Below are 12,802 nucleotides of genomic sequence, written 5' to 3' on the forward strand. Positions count from 1 at the left end.
AAAACTTGGGTGGAATTCAAAATCCAAAACGTTTTCGAATTGTATGCTACATGTCCCATCTAGTCATGTCACAAATGCATTTTAATTTTATATATATAAAAAAAAGAAAAAAAAAAAGCAACATTTAAAGTGATGATGATTCTGAGAAAATAATATTTTTCATATGATTCTCGCCGGTAACAAAAGAAGCAATTCAATGAATATCATATTTTATGTTCTCCACATAGACATACAACAGTTCAACTTCAATTACAAAAAAGCAAAGATGTGACATCCGATCCCATTCCATCCTAGCAATACTAGCACTAAGTAAATCCCCAAACCAAATTCTCCATCCATATATGCACTCATAAAAGAATCTTACGTATATATATATACACGCATCTTAAGCCATTTTTAAAACAAAGCTTATGAGCACATTATCTGTTCTTGATCATTGAATTATGTTTGTGTTTTTTGGCTACTAGGGCAGTTCTTAATTTCAACTCAAGAAATGAAAATGTTGGACACGAGTCTTACAAAATAGGAAAAATAATTTTAATATAAATAATTTTTGTAAATTACCATGGATCTAACATTTCACACCAAAGAGCTGCAGATATAAAATAATGATAGGCAGGAGAATACAAGCAATAACAATATAGTCATAACAAAATTAGTTTTGGCGCACCAAAATGGGTCCCTAGAGAAGAACATGTACCCTCGACATAGTTTGTTCACCCGCAGCATCCTGATTTTTGAGCATTTGCTGCAGCCCCTCCTGCCTGGTCTGCTTGGTTGATTTTAATCGTCTGTGGCTGCAAAAGAGAATGAAAAGATTATCAAAATGATGAAAAGAAATGGATTTGCATAATTAATCACTAATTTGCATGTGTTATGAGAAAAGCATATACTTCGAGTAAAAGAAACCGTACCTCAGCCTTCGAGTCAGTATCAGCAAGTCTTTGCTTAATATCCCGCGCTATTGAAAAGAAAACCTCCTCAACATTTAAGTTTGTTTTTGCACTCTACAAAATAGAGCAGCTATTGAGCATGCAGGAAAGATCAACTAAACATTGGAAAAGTAACCACATCTGCAGTAAAATTACATACAGTCTCAAAGAACTTGATGCCATATTCATCAGCAAGAGCTTGGCCCTTTGAGGTAGGGACGGCCTGAACAATAAGTTAAGAGTCAACTTGTCAAAAAAAGAATCACAGCTAATATGGCAAACAGAAGGTGACTGAAAAAGGATATCAACAGAATCACAAATGTGAATATGGCAGAAAAAGAAGAAACAAACCCTTTTGCTTTCATCCATGTCAGCCTTATTACCAACCAGAATCTTGTTGACATTGTCCGAAGCATGCTGTTCAATATTACGAATCCAATTTCTAATGTCTAAGCAAGAAGGGATATTAGTACAGTTGATAAGATAATTATAATGGAGAGTGAATAAGATTTCAAATCACTAGATAAGGAGTATGCTTTCAATTATCTACATGCACGTAACAGAAAAGTTCCAATAACAAGCAAAATTTGATGGAAACATTAAACATTTCTAAAGATTCCAAAGTGCAAGATGGCAGATCTGTATGAACTTTCAAATTTTCAATGATAAAAAGTTCAGTGCTTACTATTGAAAGATGACTCATCAGTCACATCATACACGAGCAGAATACCCATGGCTCCACGGTAGTAAGCTGCACAAAATGAAAATATCATGTAATTCATCTGCAGCTACTAAAATAAAGTGAATAACCCACAGGCACATTCCAAAAGGATAAAACAAGATAAGTATTTTAGAAAAAAGGAGCAAGCAACCATGTTTGGGGCATGGAAGAAAAGACTAAGCAGACATAAAATTTCACCACCGAGCGCAAAAGCCCATGACTTCCTAACAGACCAAGCATAAAGTCAATCATTATGTTATAATTCTGACCAGACATGTATTTCTAGTCAGTGACACTTTCAAAGCCCAAAAACTAACCGGTTGTAATTGTTCGAAACCGCTCTTGCCCAGCAGTATCCCAAATTTGCAGTTTGATCCTTTTTCCATCAAGCTCTATAGTCCTTATCTTAAAGTCAATTCTGCCAAAGTGAACACTACCTTTAAACAACATGTTCCTAGTAGAAACATAGTAATAAAAAAATGAAGACCACTTCAGTGCAATTACAAAAAAGAGCTACCCAATTGTCGTGATAAAACTAGTAGTAAATGAGCCATCTGAGAAACGCAAAAGGAGGCAACTCTTACCCACACCTGACAAGCACACAACAGCATAAGTAAATAGAATTCAAATTCAAAAGAAAGTGTGAATATCAAGAAAACCTCCTTTAAAATCACCACAATACCAACTATTAATCCCTAATTATAGACAATTATAACTATCTCTAGCAACTAATCAAGTGAATTAAAAAAGGTCAAATTATGTCATCAGTCCATGTACTTGAATGAAGTTTGAAATTTAGTCCTTGTACTTAAAAAGTTAAAAGTTAAATCATCTTACTTTTTTTATTTAAAAATCCTAATCCAATTGGTGACTACATTAGTAAATGTAAATTATTATTAAGTATACCTTATAGTATGCAAATGTTTACAGAAAATACTAAAGTTGTCAACAATTTGGCTTAAATTTTTAAATTTAAAAAGTTTAGGGGATTTAATTTCTAACTTACAATAACTAACTCTCAAAATTTGCCAAAGTATAGGGATTGATGATATGCTCGACCATTAAAAAACAGTTTCCTGTTGCAAATGAGCATGCTACGACTCAATGATACTCAAAATCAGTAGCACCGATAGAGAGAATATTCCCATGGCGATAAGCTATATCAAGACAGAATACATTATCAAATATAAGCTAAAAGACAATACCAAAAATACCATTAGCATATATTCACCATAAAAGGCAATATAAGAGACTTTTTCTTTTCAAATCAACATCGCTTAACGAAAAAAAAAATCGTATCAAAATCATCTGTAAAATAAAAATCAAGCTTAATCTAAGGCAAAGATCTTGAAATGCAAATGACAATCTCACATCTTGGTTTTCCATATTTAGGAAATAAAAATAAATAAATACTTAAAAATAACACAAACATTTCTCACAAAAATGTAGATTGAATAAGTAGATCCAATTTCAGAGCAAATACATTCGTATAACTATCAAGCGAGAAAATGAAAAAATAAATAGTTACCGCTGTCGCCGATTAAAAGGAGCTTGATGAGGTAGTCGTAATCAGCTCGAGCTCTTGCAGGTGGAGCAGCCATGGAAACAGAAGAAATTTATCGAAAACAAACCCTACAAAAAAGAAAAGAAAGGCAAGGGAAAGCTGAGACGTTAATAATCAACGAAAAAAAAGGTAAAAAATAAATAGAAATGAATGTTTTAAAATTGATTCAGTGAATTGAACGGAAAACAGTACCGGATCTGGTGAAAGGAGATGAGAGGAATGAGGAGGGAAGCGCCTCTGGTACGTCAGCACCGGTCGGCCATTGAAGAAAACCTTTCTTTTAGAGAAAGAGAGAAAAAGGAAAAGAAAAATTGAAAAGAAAGTATATTCAAGAAATAAGTTTTGGATTCGACTCCTAACCGTTGGATTAATATTGGGTGATGAGATATGGGTGGATCCAACGGACGGTTTTTTATTTTTTAATTCGTCAACGGACAGAAAATAGGTGATCGAAGATAACGACTAGGCTTCCTTAAAGCTGTTAGTTAAACGGCACCGATTAGTCGGAGATAGATGCGCTGGATTTTGGCATCTAACACCGAGGATGATGCAGCGACTCTAATTAATGTACCTACATTTTATTTAGGGCAAGGATTTTTCTTTCATCTACTTGATATTAAAAATCATTATTTCCATCTATAAATTCAACCCATATTTTATATGTTAAAAGAAACGGGTTTATGTATGGGGAGATATTTCTAATTATATATTTTAATTTTAGTTAATTAAATATATATTTGTGATTGTATGTATAATTGTTTTTTTTAAATGAATTGAGATTAAAATATATTAAATAAAACTAATCTAAGAAGAATCCATCTCAACCCAATTCTTAGTACTCACGCTAGATTTCGATTGGAATATAAACAATAGGCTAATGTTCCATTTATAATTTTAAAAGGTTAAGCATCATATTTTATATTTTCGACCAAAGCCTTTGCCTGCCTTATAGGAAGTCACCAACAGAAGCCAAATACATAAAAACTACTAATTAACTTGCTCTTATATTAAGAAAAAAAAAAAAAGTACTCATCCACTTAGATACATAATTTTATGTGCATATCTTTTAAAGATGGAATATTTTAGTAATAAGGCTTTTAATAATTTCTGCTAGTGCTTAAAAGGATATTTATTACACAGTGGTGAAGTCAAGGGTTAGCAGGACAGTAAAAAAATTCATTTAATTTTTTATAATTTTATAAAATTTTAAATTAATAATAATAAATTTATACTTTCAACTCTTTAAAAATATAAAAAATTAATTTAATTTTTAAAAATATAAAGATATAAACTATTAAATTAGTTTATAATTTATAAAATTTTAAATTAATAATAATAATTTTATACTTTGAACTCTTTAAAAATAATAAAAATTTAATTTAATCTTTTAAAAATTATAAAAATATAAATTATTAAAATAATAAAATTATATTTTTACAATCTGTAAGAATATATAATTTACTTTTGACTATCAAAAATTTGCTAATCTAAACCTGATTACACATGGTTTGAAGTTTGTAAATAAAATAAAATGTGGTGATAAATAAAAAGAATAATAATAATGTTGGTGGCAGGCTACCAGAAATATTATACCTGAACCGAGGATAGTGAAGAATATATGGTTAGTGGTGGGTATGGTAAATAAATATAATGGAAAGGAATATGAAATCAGTATGGGCATGAGGAAGTATATTATATGTAGAAAATCCAATCCACCGGTAGGGATGTTGAATAACCGAATCGGATTACCATGAATCATATTATTTAAAATGTAAAAAAAATTTAACTGTTAATTGAAACGAAAAAGATTTTAAATACATTAATTGAATTAAAATATTTCAATTAATTCTATTGGTTAATTAAAATTTATATATTTTTGTCTTTTAGTTAAAAAATATAAAAAATACATTGCTAATATTTATTTTCTTTTTTAATAGTTCAAAAATATATTATATATAATATATATTATTTATTTCAATTAATATAAAAATAATAGTTCAACAAATACATTGCTAATATAAAATATATATTATTTATTATTTATTTCGGTTAATATCTTATTGAACCGAATTAACCGATAATCGAAATTTTAAAAAATCATTAATCGACTGAATTAAATTCGACCACTAACCGATTAACCGAATTAGATCAACTTGATCAATAATTCTATTTTAACCGAACTATAAACACTCCTACGACGGACCATATATTTTAGTTTGCATGGGAAAAATTGACTCTCTAAATTAATTTTGTTTTTGCAAGTTAAACATGCAATTCATTTGATTAAAAGATGTTGAACTATATGGTGGTCTAGAGAGCAGTTCAAAAACATCAACTAAGCGTTACAATTAGTTGACAAGGGGAAGATGATGGTAGAGTTGGACGATTTACGTGGTTTATATAAAGTGGAGGGTCATCATAAACAGTGTTTTAAGCGAAGATATAAAATTATTTGAAATAAATATAAATTCTTAAAAAACTAAAAATAAAAAGGTATAATAACTTTACAAAAAAAATCATTTTAACCCTCCGTTTAATTTTTCTCTTTTTTAGCCACTAAATTTGCAGTTAAATCACCCCAAAAGAGATGAAAAAATTAACATTTTTTACTTTATTGACATGGCATACATGTAAATGACACGTAATGATGCGACACTAGTTGGGGAAGTTGCCACCGAACCTGTTAAGCTACCACAAGGACCTATAACTCAGTCTCGTGCTAAGAGGTTCCAAGATGCATCAGTAAGCTATGTTGATCAAGTTTGGGGAGAGCAAGTAGCTAAATCCATTGATTATGCTTGGACCAGCTCAATAGGAGTCCCTTGCAATTTATTACAAGATGAACTTTATTTTTAATTAAACTCATCTTAGTTAATAATTGAGTTGTTGGAATAAATTATTGTTAATGTGTTTTTAAGTTTATTAATTAAGTTAGTTAAGTGTTAAATGTGTTTATTAATTAAGTCTATTAATTAAGCTTATTAGTTGTTTTTAGCTGAATGTTAATTAATACTTTTAGGTGACTATTCAGCTGGAATCAGTTATGTCTGTTATGTACTTGGACAACATTTAAGAAGAGTATTATGCACCATTTAATTCGAGCCTATTCTTCTTCTCCAAGGAGCTGTTCAAGAATAGCAATGGACAAAGGAGTGTTCACACATGGCCACTCAGTTCATGAATCTTTTTCACATTCCATAACCGGTTGCCTCTTAATGTTCACACAATGGGTCTGTTTGTGTGCCTAAATATGTCAACAATATTGTTGGTGTCTATTCGAGTGCCCAATGGAGAATTTAAAGCTTATTCTAAACTCTTCGGCTGCTCAAGAATGAATTCTTCCAGCCTAAGCATTCAAGCTCATTAAATCAGCTTATTTAAGCTGAATCCAAGTGACTATTCGGTTAGGCATTAGTTAGCATTATAAATATTTTGTAATCAGCTTGTTTAAAGAACTTTTGCTAAATTTATGTTTAAATTGAAACTTGTGAGATATCCAATTCTCATAGTTCTTTTCAGGTCTGAATTGACTTATCAAGTTGTCTTGTAGCGACATTCTTTCCCTTTTGCTAAATCGAACTTATCACCTTTAGTGTGACGTTCATATACCTTTGGTTCCTATCACTTTTTGATAGCAGATCAAGGTTCTTGCTGATTTTTCCTAACCCAAAATCCACCTAAGAGCTACTTTGAGGTTTGGATCAACTATTCCAATATTGTTGGTTTATTCTCGACCCTTAGCCAAACTATCCATTTATGTATTTAGCAATCTTATTTTGAACCTTGTTTGAATCCAAATATTCTAACTTTTCTATTTAACTTGAAACGAACATAACTTTACCCATTTCACGATCGGGCAAACTAATATGACTTGTAACATCTACAACCGAGTTCCTATCATTTGGTATCAGAGCTAATTGAATTGGAGTAAGAATCGGCATTTTCGACACAACGGTATTGTACATTTGATCATAAAAAAAAGTGTTCAAGTTCTTATTGCCAAATTAAAATTCTTCTTGCTGCCCGAAACATCCATTCAATATCCTACTATTTGGCCACACTCAACCCTTTCTATTTCTTTGTTTCAAGCCTACCCTCTTTGTCCTACAATATTCCTACCAAAATCGTACATCAATTTTTCCAACCGACCCACAACCACTGCTTCTAAGTTTAACTAGTCCCTTTAAGAACTTAGAGAGGTGGAGTGAGTAGAAAAAGGCACGAGGGTTGTGAGCTCATCCGAGTGTAGAAAAAGCCAAGTGTGAGTGATTTTCTTTGTGAGAGAATTGGTGAGTTTTTGTTGTGAGTGTCAAAAATGTCGCAAAGTCCGGAAAGAAATCCAAACGAGAGAGTTGGGTTTCGTCCTGTAAGAAACGTTGGAGGAGGCATGCCAAATCTCACCCTTCAAGCACTCATGTAAGAAATGGAGAAGCTATTCGACTGTAAACTTGAACCCATCAAAGATCGACTATTTTGAGTCGAAACCCGAGAGCCACGCGAAGAAACCCCTGAAGTTGCAAGGCATGGGCATCCTAACCAAAACCGAGAAGATCCCTATGAATCAAACGAGCAAGAAAGTGACCACTCATCAAACGAGCAAGAAAGTGACCACTCTTCCGCTCGAAGTGTACATCAATGAGGCCACCAACAAAATTGGGGCCCTAGAGGTCAAGACCGTCCCGATGACAACCTTAAGAATATTAAGATAATGTTCCCACTATTCCAAGATAAGAATGATCCCAAAGCTTATTTGGAGTGGGAAAAGAAGATCGAGCTCATCCTCAAATGCCATAATTATTTGAAGAGCAAAAGAGTGAAGCTTGCTGCAATCGAGTTCTCAGATTATGCCATTGTGTGGTGGGACCAGCTCGTGACGAGTCGAAGATAAAATAGCGAAAGACCCATCTCTACTTGGGTTGAAATGAAGTCAGTCATTATCAACGACTCTAAAGCCTTACTCAAGGCAATAGAAGTGTTGAAGACTATTATAAAAAAAATGGAGATAGCAATGATCCGGGCTAATATCGAAGAGGATCGAAAGGCGACAATGGCCAGATTCCTTGCAAGCCTAAATCGTGACATCGCCAACATAGTTGAATTACAACACTATGTTGAAGTGATGGACATGGTCCACATGGCAATAAAATTTGAAAAATAACTCAAACCAAAGGGAGTTAATCGATCCTACACCAATCCCTCCACTAATAAATGGAGCCAAGGAGTCAACAAACCCCCTATTCTAACAAAGGTGCCGGTTGTAGAAGCTAAATCCAATTAGCCTGTTGGTGAGTTAAGTCAAAATAAAAAATGAGCCAGTGCCAAATCACACGAGAGACATAAAATGTTTCAAGTGTCAAGGTCGGGGGTACATAACTAGCCAATGTCCAAATCGGCAAGTTATGGTGGTAAGGGCCGATGGTGAAATTGAATTCGAGGAAAAGGATGAAAATGAGCTCGAAATGCCATCTGATGAAGAAGAAGATTTAGAGTTACCGGTTGAATGTGAAATCCTTGTGGTGAAGCGAAGTCTCGGCATTCAAAATATGAAACCGAGCAACAAAGAGAGAATATTTTCCACACCCGATGCCACATCCAAGATAACGTGTGTAGTATGATCATCGATGACAGTAGCTGCACTAACATCGCAAGTAGCATACTAGTGGAAAAGCTCGGTTTAACCACGACCAAATACCCAACTTCATATAAGTTACAATGGTTGAATGATGGAGGCAAGCTTAAAGTGATGAAGCAAGCGGTGGTAGCGTTTTCCATCGGGAAGTACCAAGACGAAGTGGTGTGCGATGTAGTTCCTATGCATGCGGGACATCTCCTTTTGAGGAGTCCATGGCAGTTCGATAGATGTGTGATCCATGACAGTTATACAAATCGTTATACGTTTAAGCACCTAGGAAAAAATGTAACCTTAGCACCACTTACCCCAAAACAAGTGTACCAAGATCAATTGAAATTGAAAGAATCTATAGAAAAGGTAAAAGAAAAAGTACAAGAAAAAAATTGAAAAAGAGAAAGAAAAGAAAAATGATAAAAAGAAAGGAAAAGATGAGAGAATAGAGGTAAAAGCATGAGAGGAAAAAAGAAGTTGAAAAGAAAACGAGAGTGATAACATAAGGTATTTGCAAGGAAAAGAGAAATAAGAAAGTCTTTGTTGATACGTCAGCCCGTGGTTGTACTTATGTACAAGGAATATTTATTTAATGCTAATGAACTTGATAATTCTTTGCCTTCTTCTGTTATTTTGTTACTTCAGGAATATGAGGATGTTTTCCTAGAAGAAGTGCCTAGTGGGTTGCCTCCTCTCTGAGGTATCGAACACCAAATAAACTTTGCTCCTAGGGCTACAATTTCGGATGACCAGCTTACCAAAGCAACCTCAAGGAAACTAAGGAGTTGCAACAACAAGTAGTGGAGTTAATGGAGAAAGGTTATATACGGAAGAGCCTAAGTCCATGCACCGTACCCGTTTTTTTGGTGCCTAAAAAAGATGATTCGTGGAGGATATTGTCGAGCCATCAACAAGATTACTGTCAAATACCGTCATCTCATCCCTAGACTTGATGATATGTTAGACGAGCTTAGTAGTGCTAAATTATTCTCTAAGATCGACCTGAAAAGCGGCTATCATCAAATTCGCATACGGGATGTAGACGAGTAGAAAACTGCGTTTAAGACCAAATACGGTTTGTATGAGTGGCTAGTGATGCTATTCTATAATAGCCTAATTTTGGGCTTATTCAAAACAGTGGTTTTGGGACTACTAGCCCGAGGTCGAAGAAATTATTTTTGATATTATTTTATGTGTTGTGGCATAATTATATGGGAGTATGAAAATTTTGGTGAATTAATTTTATCGATTTCATGCTTAATTGTGAAAAAGGACTAAATCACATAAAGTGCAAAAGTCCTATTTTGTTAACTAAAGCTGTTAAATTGCCAAGGAACCTTAATTGGGAGTCTTTAAAGGGCAAATAGACCATTTTTAAGAGAGTGGCCTGCCATAGGGGGACAAGAGAGGTCAAAAGTCAAATATTATGTGTATTTGGTCACTTAAATGAATAAAATAAAAAAATTAAGAAAAGAGAAAAAGATATCGTCTTCTTCTTATTTCCTTATCCACCGAAAATACTAGCAAATTGAGGGTTTTGGAAGCTTAAAATTTGCAACCACTCTCCATCTTTGAAAGTAAGTGATTTAGATAGCCTTACTTGATAATTTTTGTGTTTTTGAAACCCCTAAAGCTTAATCTAGCTATTAAGGGGACTATGATGCAAAATGGTTGATATTCTAGGGATTTACCATGAAAGGAGTTGTAATATTTGTTGAGTTTTTATGGAAGAAAATGAATCCTAGTTGTTAGATAAACAACTTTTGTGAATTGGTGTCCATGAAAAACACCTAAAATGGACTATTTTGTAAAGTAGAAAAATAAAAGATAAATGGGTGAAATGTTTGAATTTGTGAGTTGCCATAAGTATGAAATAGGTTCGGCTAGGCTTGGTTAACGTGAAAATTTGATAAAAATCGATTTACGAGCCCAAGGGCAAAATCGTAATTTTGTGAAAGTCTAAGGGCAAAATGGTCAATTTTGTCAAATTATGTATTGTTGATGTTTTATTAATATGGTGGCTAAATAAGTGAAATTTTATTGTTTTAGACCAAGAAAGACGAAATCCAAACCTAGACCCAGGAAAAACCAAACTAGTAGAGTAATTCAACTAGCCGCCTACTTTTGTATACTGAGGTAAGTTGTATGTCAATAATGCAACTATATTGTTATAATGTATGACTGAATCAATATTGCATGAATTTTTATAATTTGGAATTATGAGAATGCATGTTGAGAAATTAATGTAGTAAGGAATTCCAGTTGAACATTTGGAATAGACTTGGATATTCATACCATGACATTGGGTGGTATGTGAGCCAGTGTAAGACATGTCTGGGACATGCATCGATATTGAGACGAGAGCTATTGTAAGATATGTCTGGGACATGCATCGACTTTGGGATATACAAGCTAGTGTAAGACCTATATGGGACATGGCGTCAACTTGTTGGATGTCATTGTAAAACCAGTCTAGGACATGGCATCGACACTGATAAATGAGAGCCAGTGTAAGACCTATCTGGGACATGGCATCAGCCTCAATATATGAAAGTCAGTGTAAGATCTGTCTAGGACACGGCGTCAATATTTGATCCCATGTTCGGGGCTATTGAGTATTCGATAATATTCCAAATGGTTCATCGAAAGATTTATGATTTATATCAAAATGAGAAAAGTTATGACCATGTGGTGAGTAGTACAAGTACCTATTTGAAATGTATGAAAAGTGGGTTCAATATATGCCATATAAATTGTATTGGACAGTGATGAGTAAGCTGTGCTTATATCCATTTATGGTATTCATGAACAATCTAGGAAAGGTTATGAGCATATTGTTCTATGATAATTAGTTGATGTTTATTTTCATACAACTTACTAAGCTTTATGCTTACCCCATTTCCTTTCCATTTTCTATAGTACTGCCTAAATAGCTTAAGGACCAACGGACGTCAGAGCCAACGATCACACTATCAACCGAAACATTTGGTATAGTTAGATTACTTGTTTTGAGTATGGCATGTATAGGGCTTAGGTTTTAATGTTTTGTGTTATTGAGAATTGGCCAAATGTGTTGGCCTGGACTAAAACCCTTTTATTTTGTATAAAGCCTTGAATGAGGGCTAATATTCATTTTGTTATATATACATAAAAGATGTTATTTTCATGGGTGAGTATATTGCATGTGAGAAATGTTGTCTATTGTGGTTGTTTTAGTTATGTGCATCATTCTTGTATTAGTGTCGATTGGTTTGTGTAGGTTATGTGAGTAAAAGTGGCAAAGAGGCTTGGTAGATAGCCTTATTTTTGCCCACACAGCTAGACACACGGGCGTGTGTCTAGGCAATGTGTGACACACGGTATGCCCTACGAGCGTGAGATTCGGCCGTGTATCTCCTACACGTAAAATTTGCAAGTCAGTATGTATAGTAGTAAACACACGGGCAGAGACATAGCCGTGTGTCTCAGCCGTGTGAAGGACACAGCCTAGCACACAGGCGTGTGCCTTGACCGTGTGACCCTTAAGAATTGCTGACGTAAAAAACAGAATGTTCATGTTTTTGCACACGGGCTAAGATACGAGCGTGTCATGGCCGTGTGAGGGACACGGGCGTGTCATGGCAGTGTGAGGGATACGAGTATGTGCCAGGCCGTTTGAAAACCCCTGTAGGTTCAAAATTGAATTAATTCCACATGGGTAAAGGACACGCGTGTGTCCCTGTATGCTTAGGTCATGTGAGTTACATGGGCCAACAGCATGACCATGTCGAATTGGTCACACGGGCGTGTTGCCCCTTCCACACAGGTATGTGCCCCCGTGTCTAGTGTTATTTTTTAGAGTTCGTTGAAGGACCCGAATTGGTTCCGAATGGATTCCAATGAGAGTTTAAGGCCTCGTAGGCCCACATTAAAGAGTTTTAAACAAGGTCAAAAAACTTTTAAATTTCATCAAATCTTGGTGA

At 34.2% G+C, this 12,802-nt stretch overlaps 1 protein-coding gene across 2 annotated transcripts; it reads right to left on the reverse strand.

Moving 5' to 3' along the window:
• Positions 1–393: 393 nt before the first annotated feature.
• On the reverse strand, positions 394–3,888 carry LOC108457795 (ras-related protein RABE1c-like). Of its 2 annotated transcripts, XM_053026443.1 has the most exons (10): positions 3,578–3,872; positions 3,410–3,454; positions 3,182–3,285; positions 2,171–2,243; positions 1,971–2,071; positions 1,618–1,683; positions 1,284–1,381; positions 1,093–1,155; positions 915–1,007; positions 394–797 (listed from the first exon to the last, which is right to left on the reverse strand). In XM_053026443.1, the coding sequence occupies exons 3-10, from the start codon at positions 3,252–3,254 to the stop codon at positions 717–719; spliced, it is 648 nt and encodes a 215-aa protein (XP_052882403.1). In that variant the 5' UTR covers positions 3,255–3,285; positions 3,410–3,454; positions 3,578–3,872; the 3' UTR covers positions 394–716. The 2 variants fall into 2 exon arrangements, with proteins under 2 accessions (XP_052882403.1, XP_017612429.1); XM_017756940.2 differs by having other exon boundaries at positions 3,410–3,888.
• Positions 3,889–12,802: the final 8,914 nt, after the last annotated feature.

Source organism: Gossypium arboreum, chromosome 4 (genome assembly GCF_025698485.1).
Source record: "Gossypium arboreum isolate Shixiya-1 chromosome 4, ASM2569848v2, whole genome shotgun sequence".
Classification (NCBI taxonomy): Eukaryota; Viridiplantae; Streptophyta; class Magnoliopsida; order Malvales; family Malvaceae; genus Gossypium; species Gossypium arboreum.

Coding starts and splice junctions, on each gene's coding strand:
- LOC108457795 (XM_017756940.2), bottom strand. CDS start 3,254: ATGGCTGCTCCACCTGCAAGAGCTCGAGCTGATTACGACTACCTCATC. Junction 1,156..1,283: donor ACATGGATGAAAGCAAAAGG/GTTTGTTTCTTC, acceptor CTTATTGTTCAG/GCCGTCCCTACCTCAAAGGG. Junction 1,008..1,092: donor GCATCAAGTTCTTTGAGACT/GTATGTAATTTT, acceptor TCTATTTTGTAG/AGTGCAAAAACAAACTTAAA.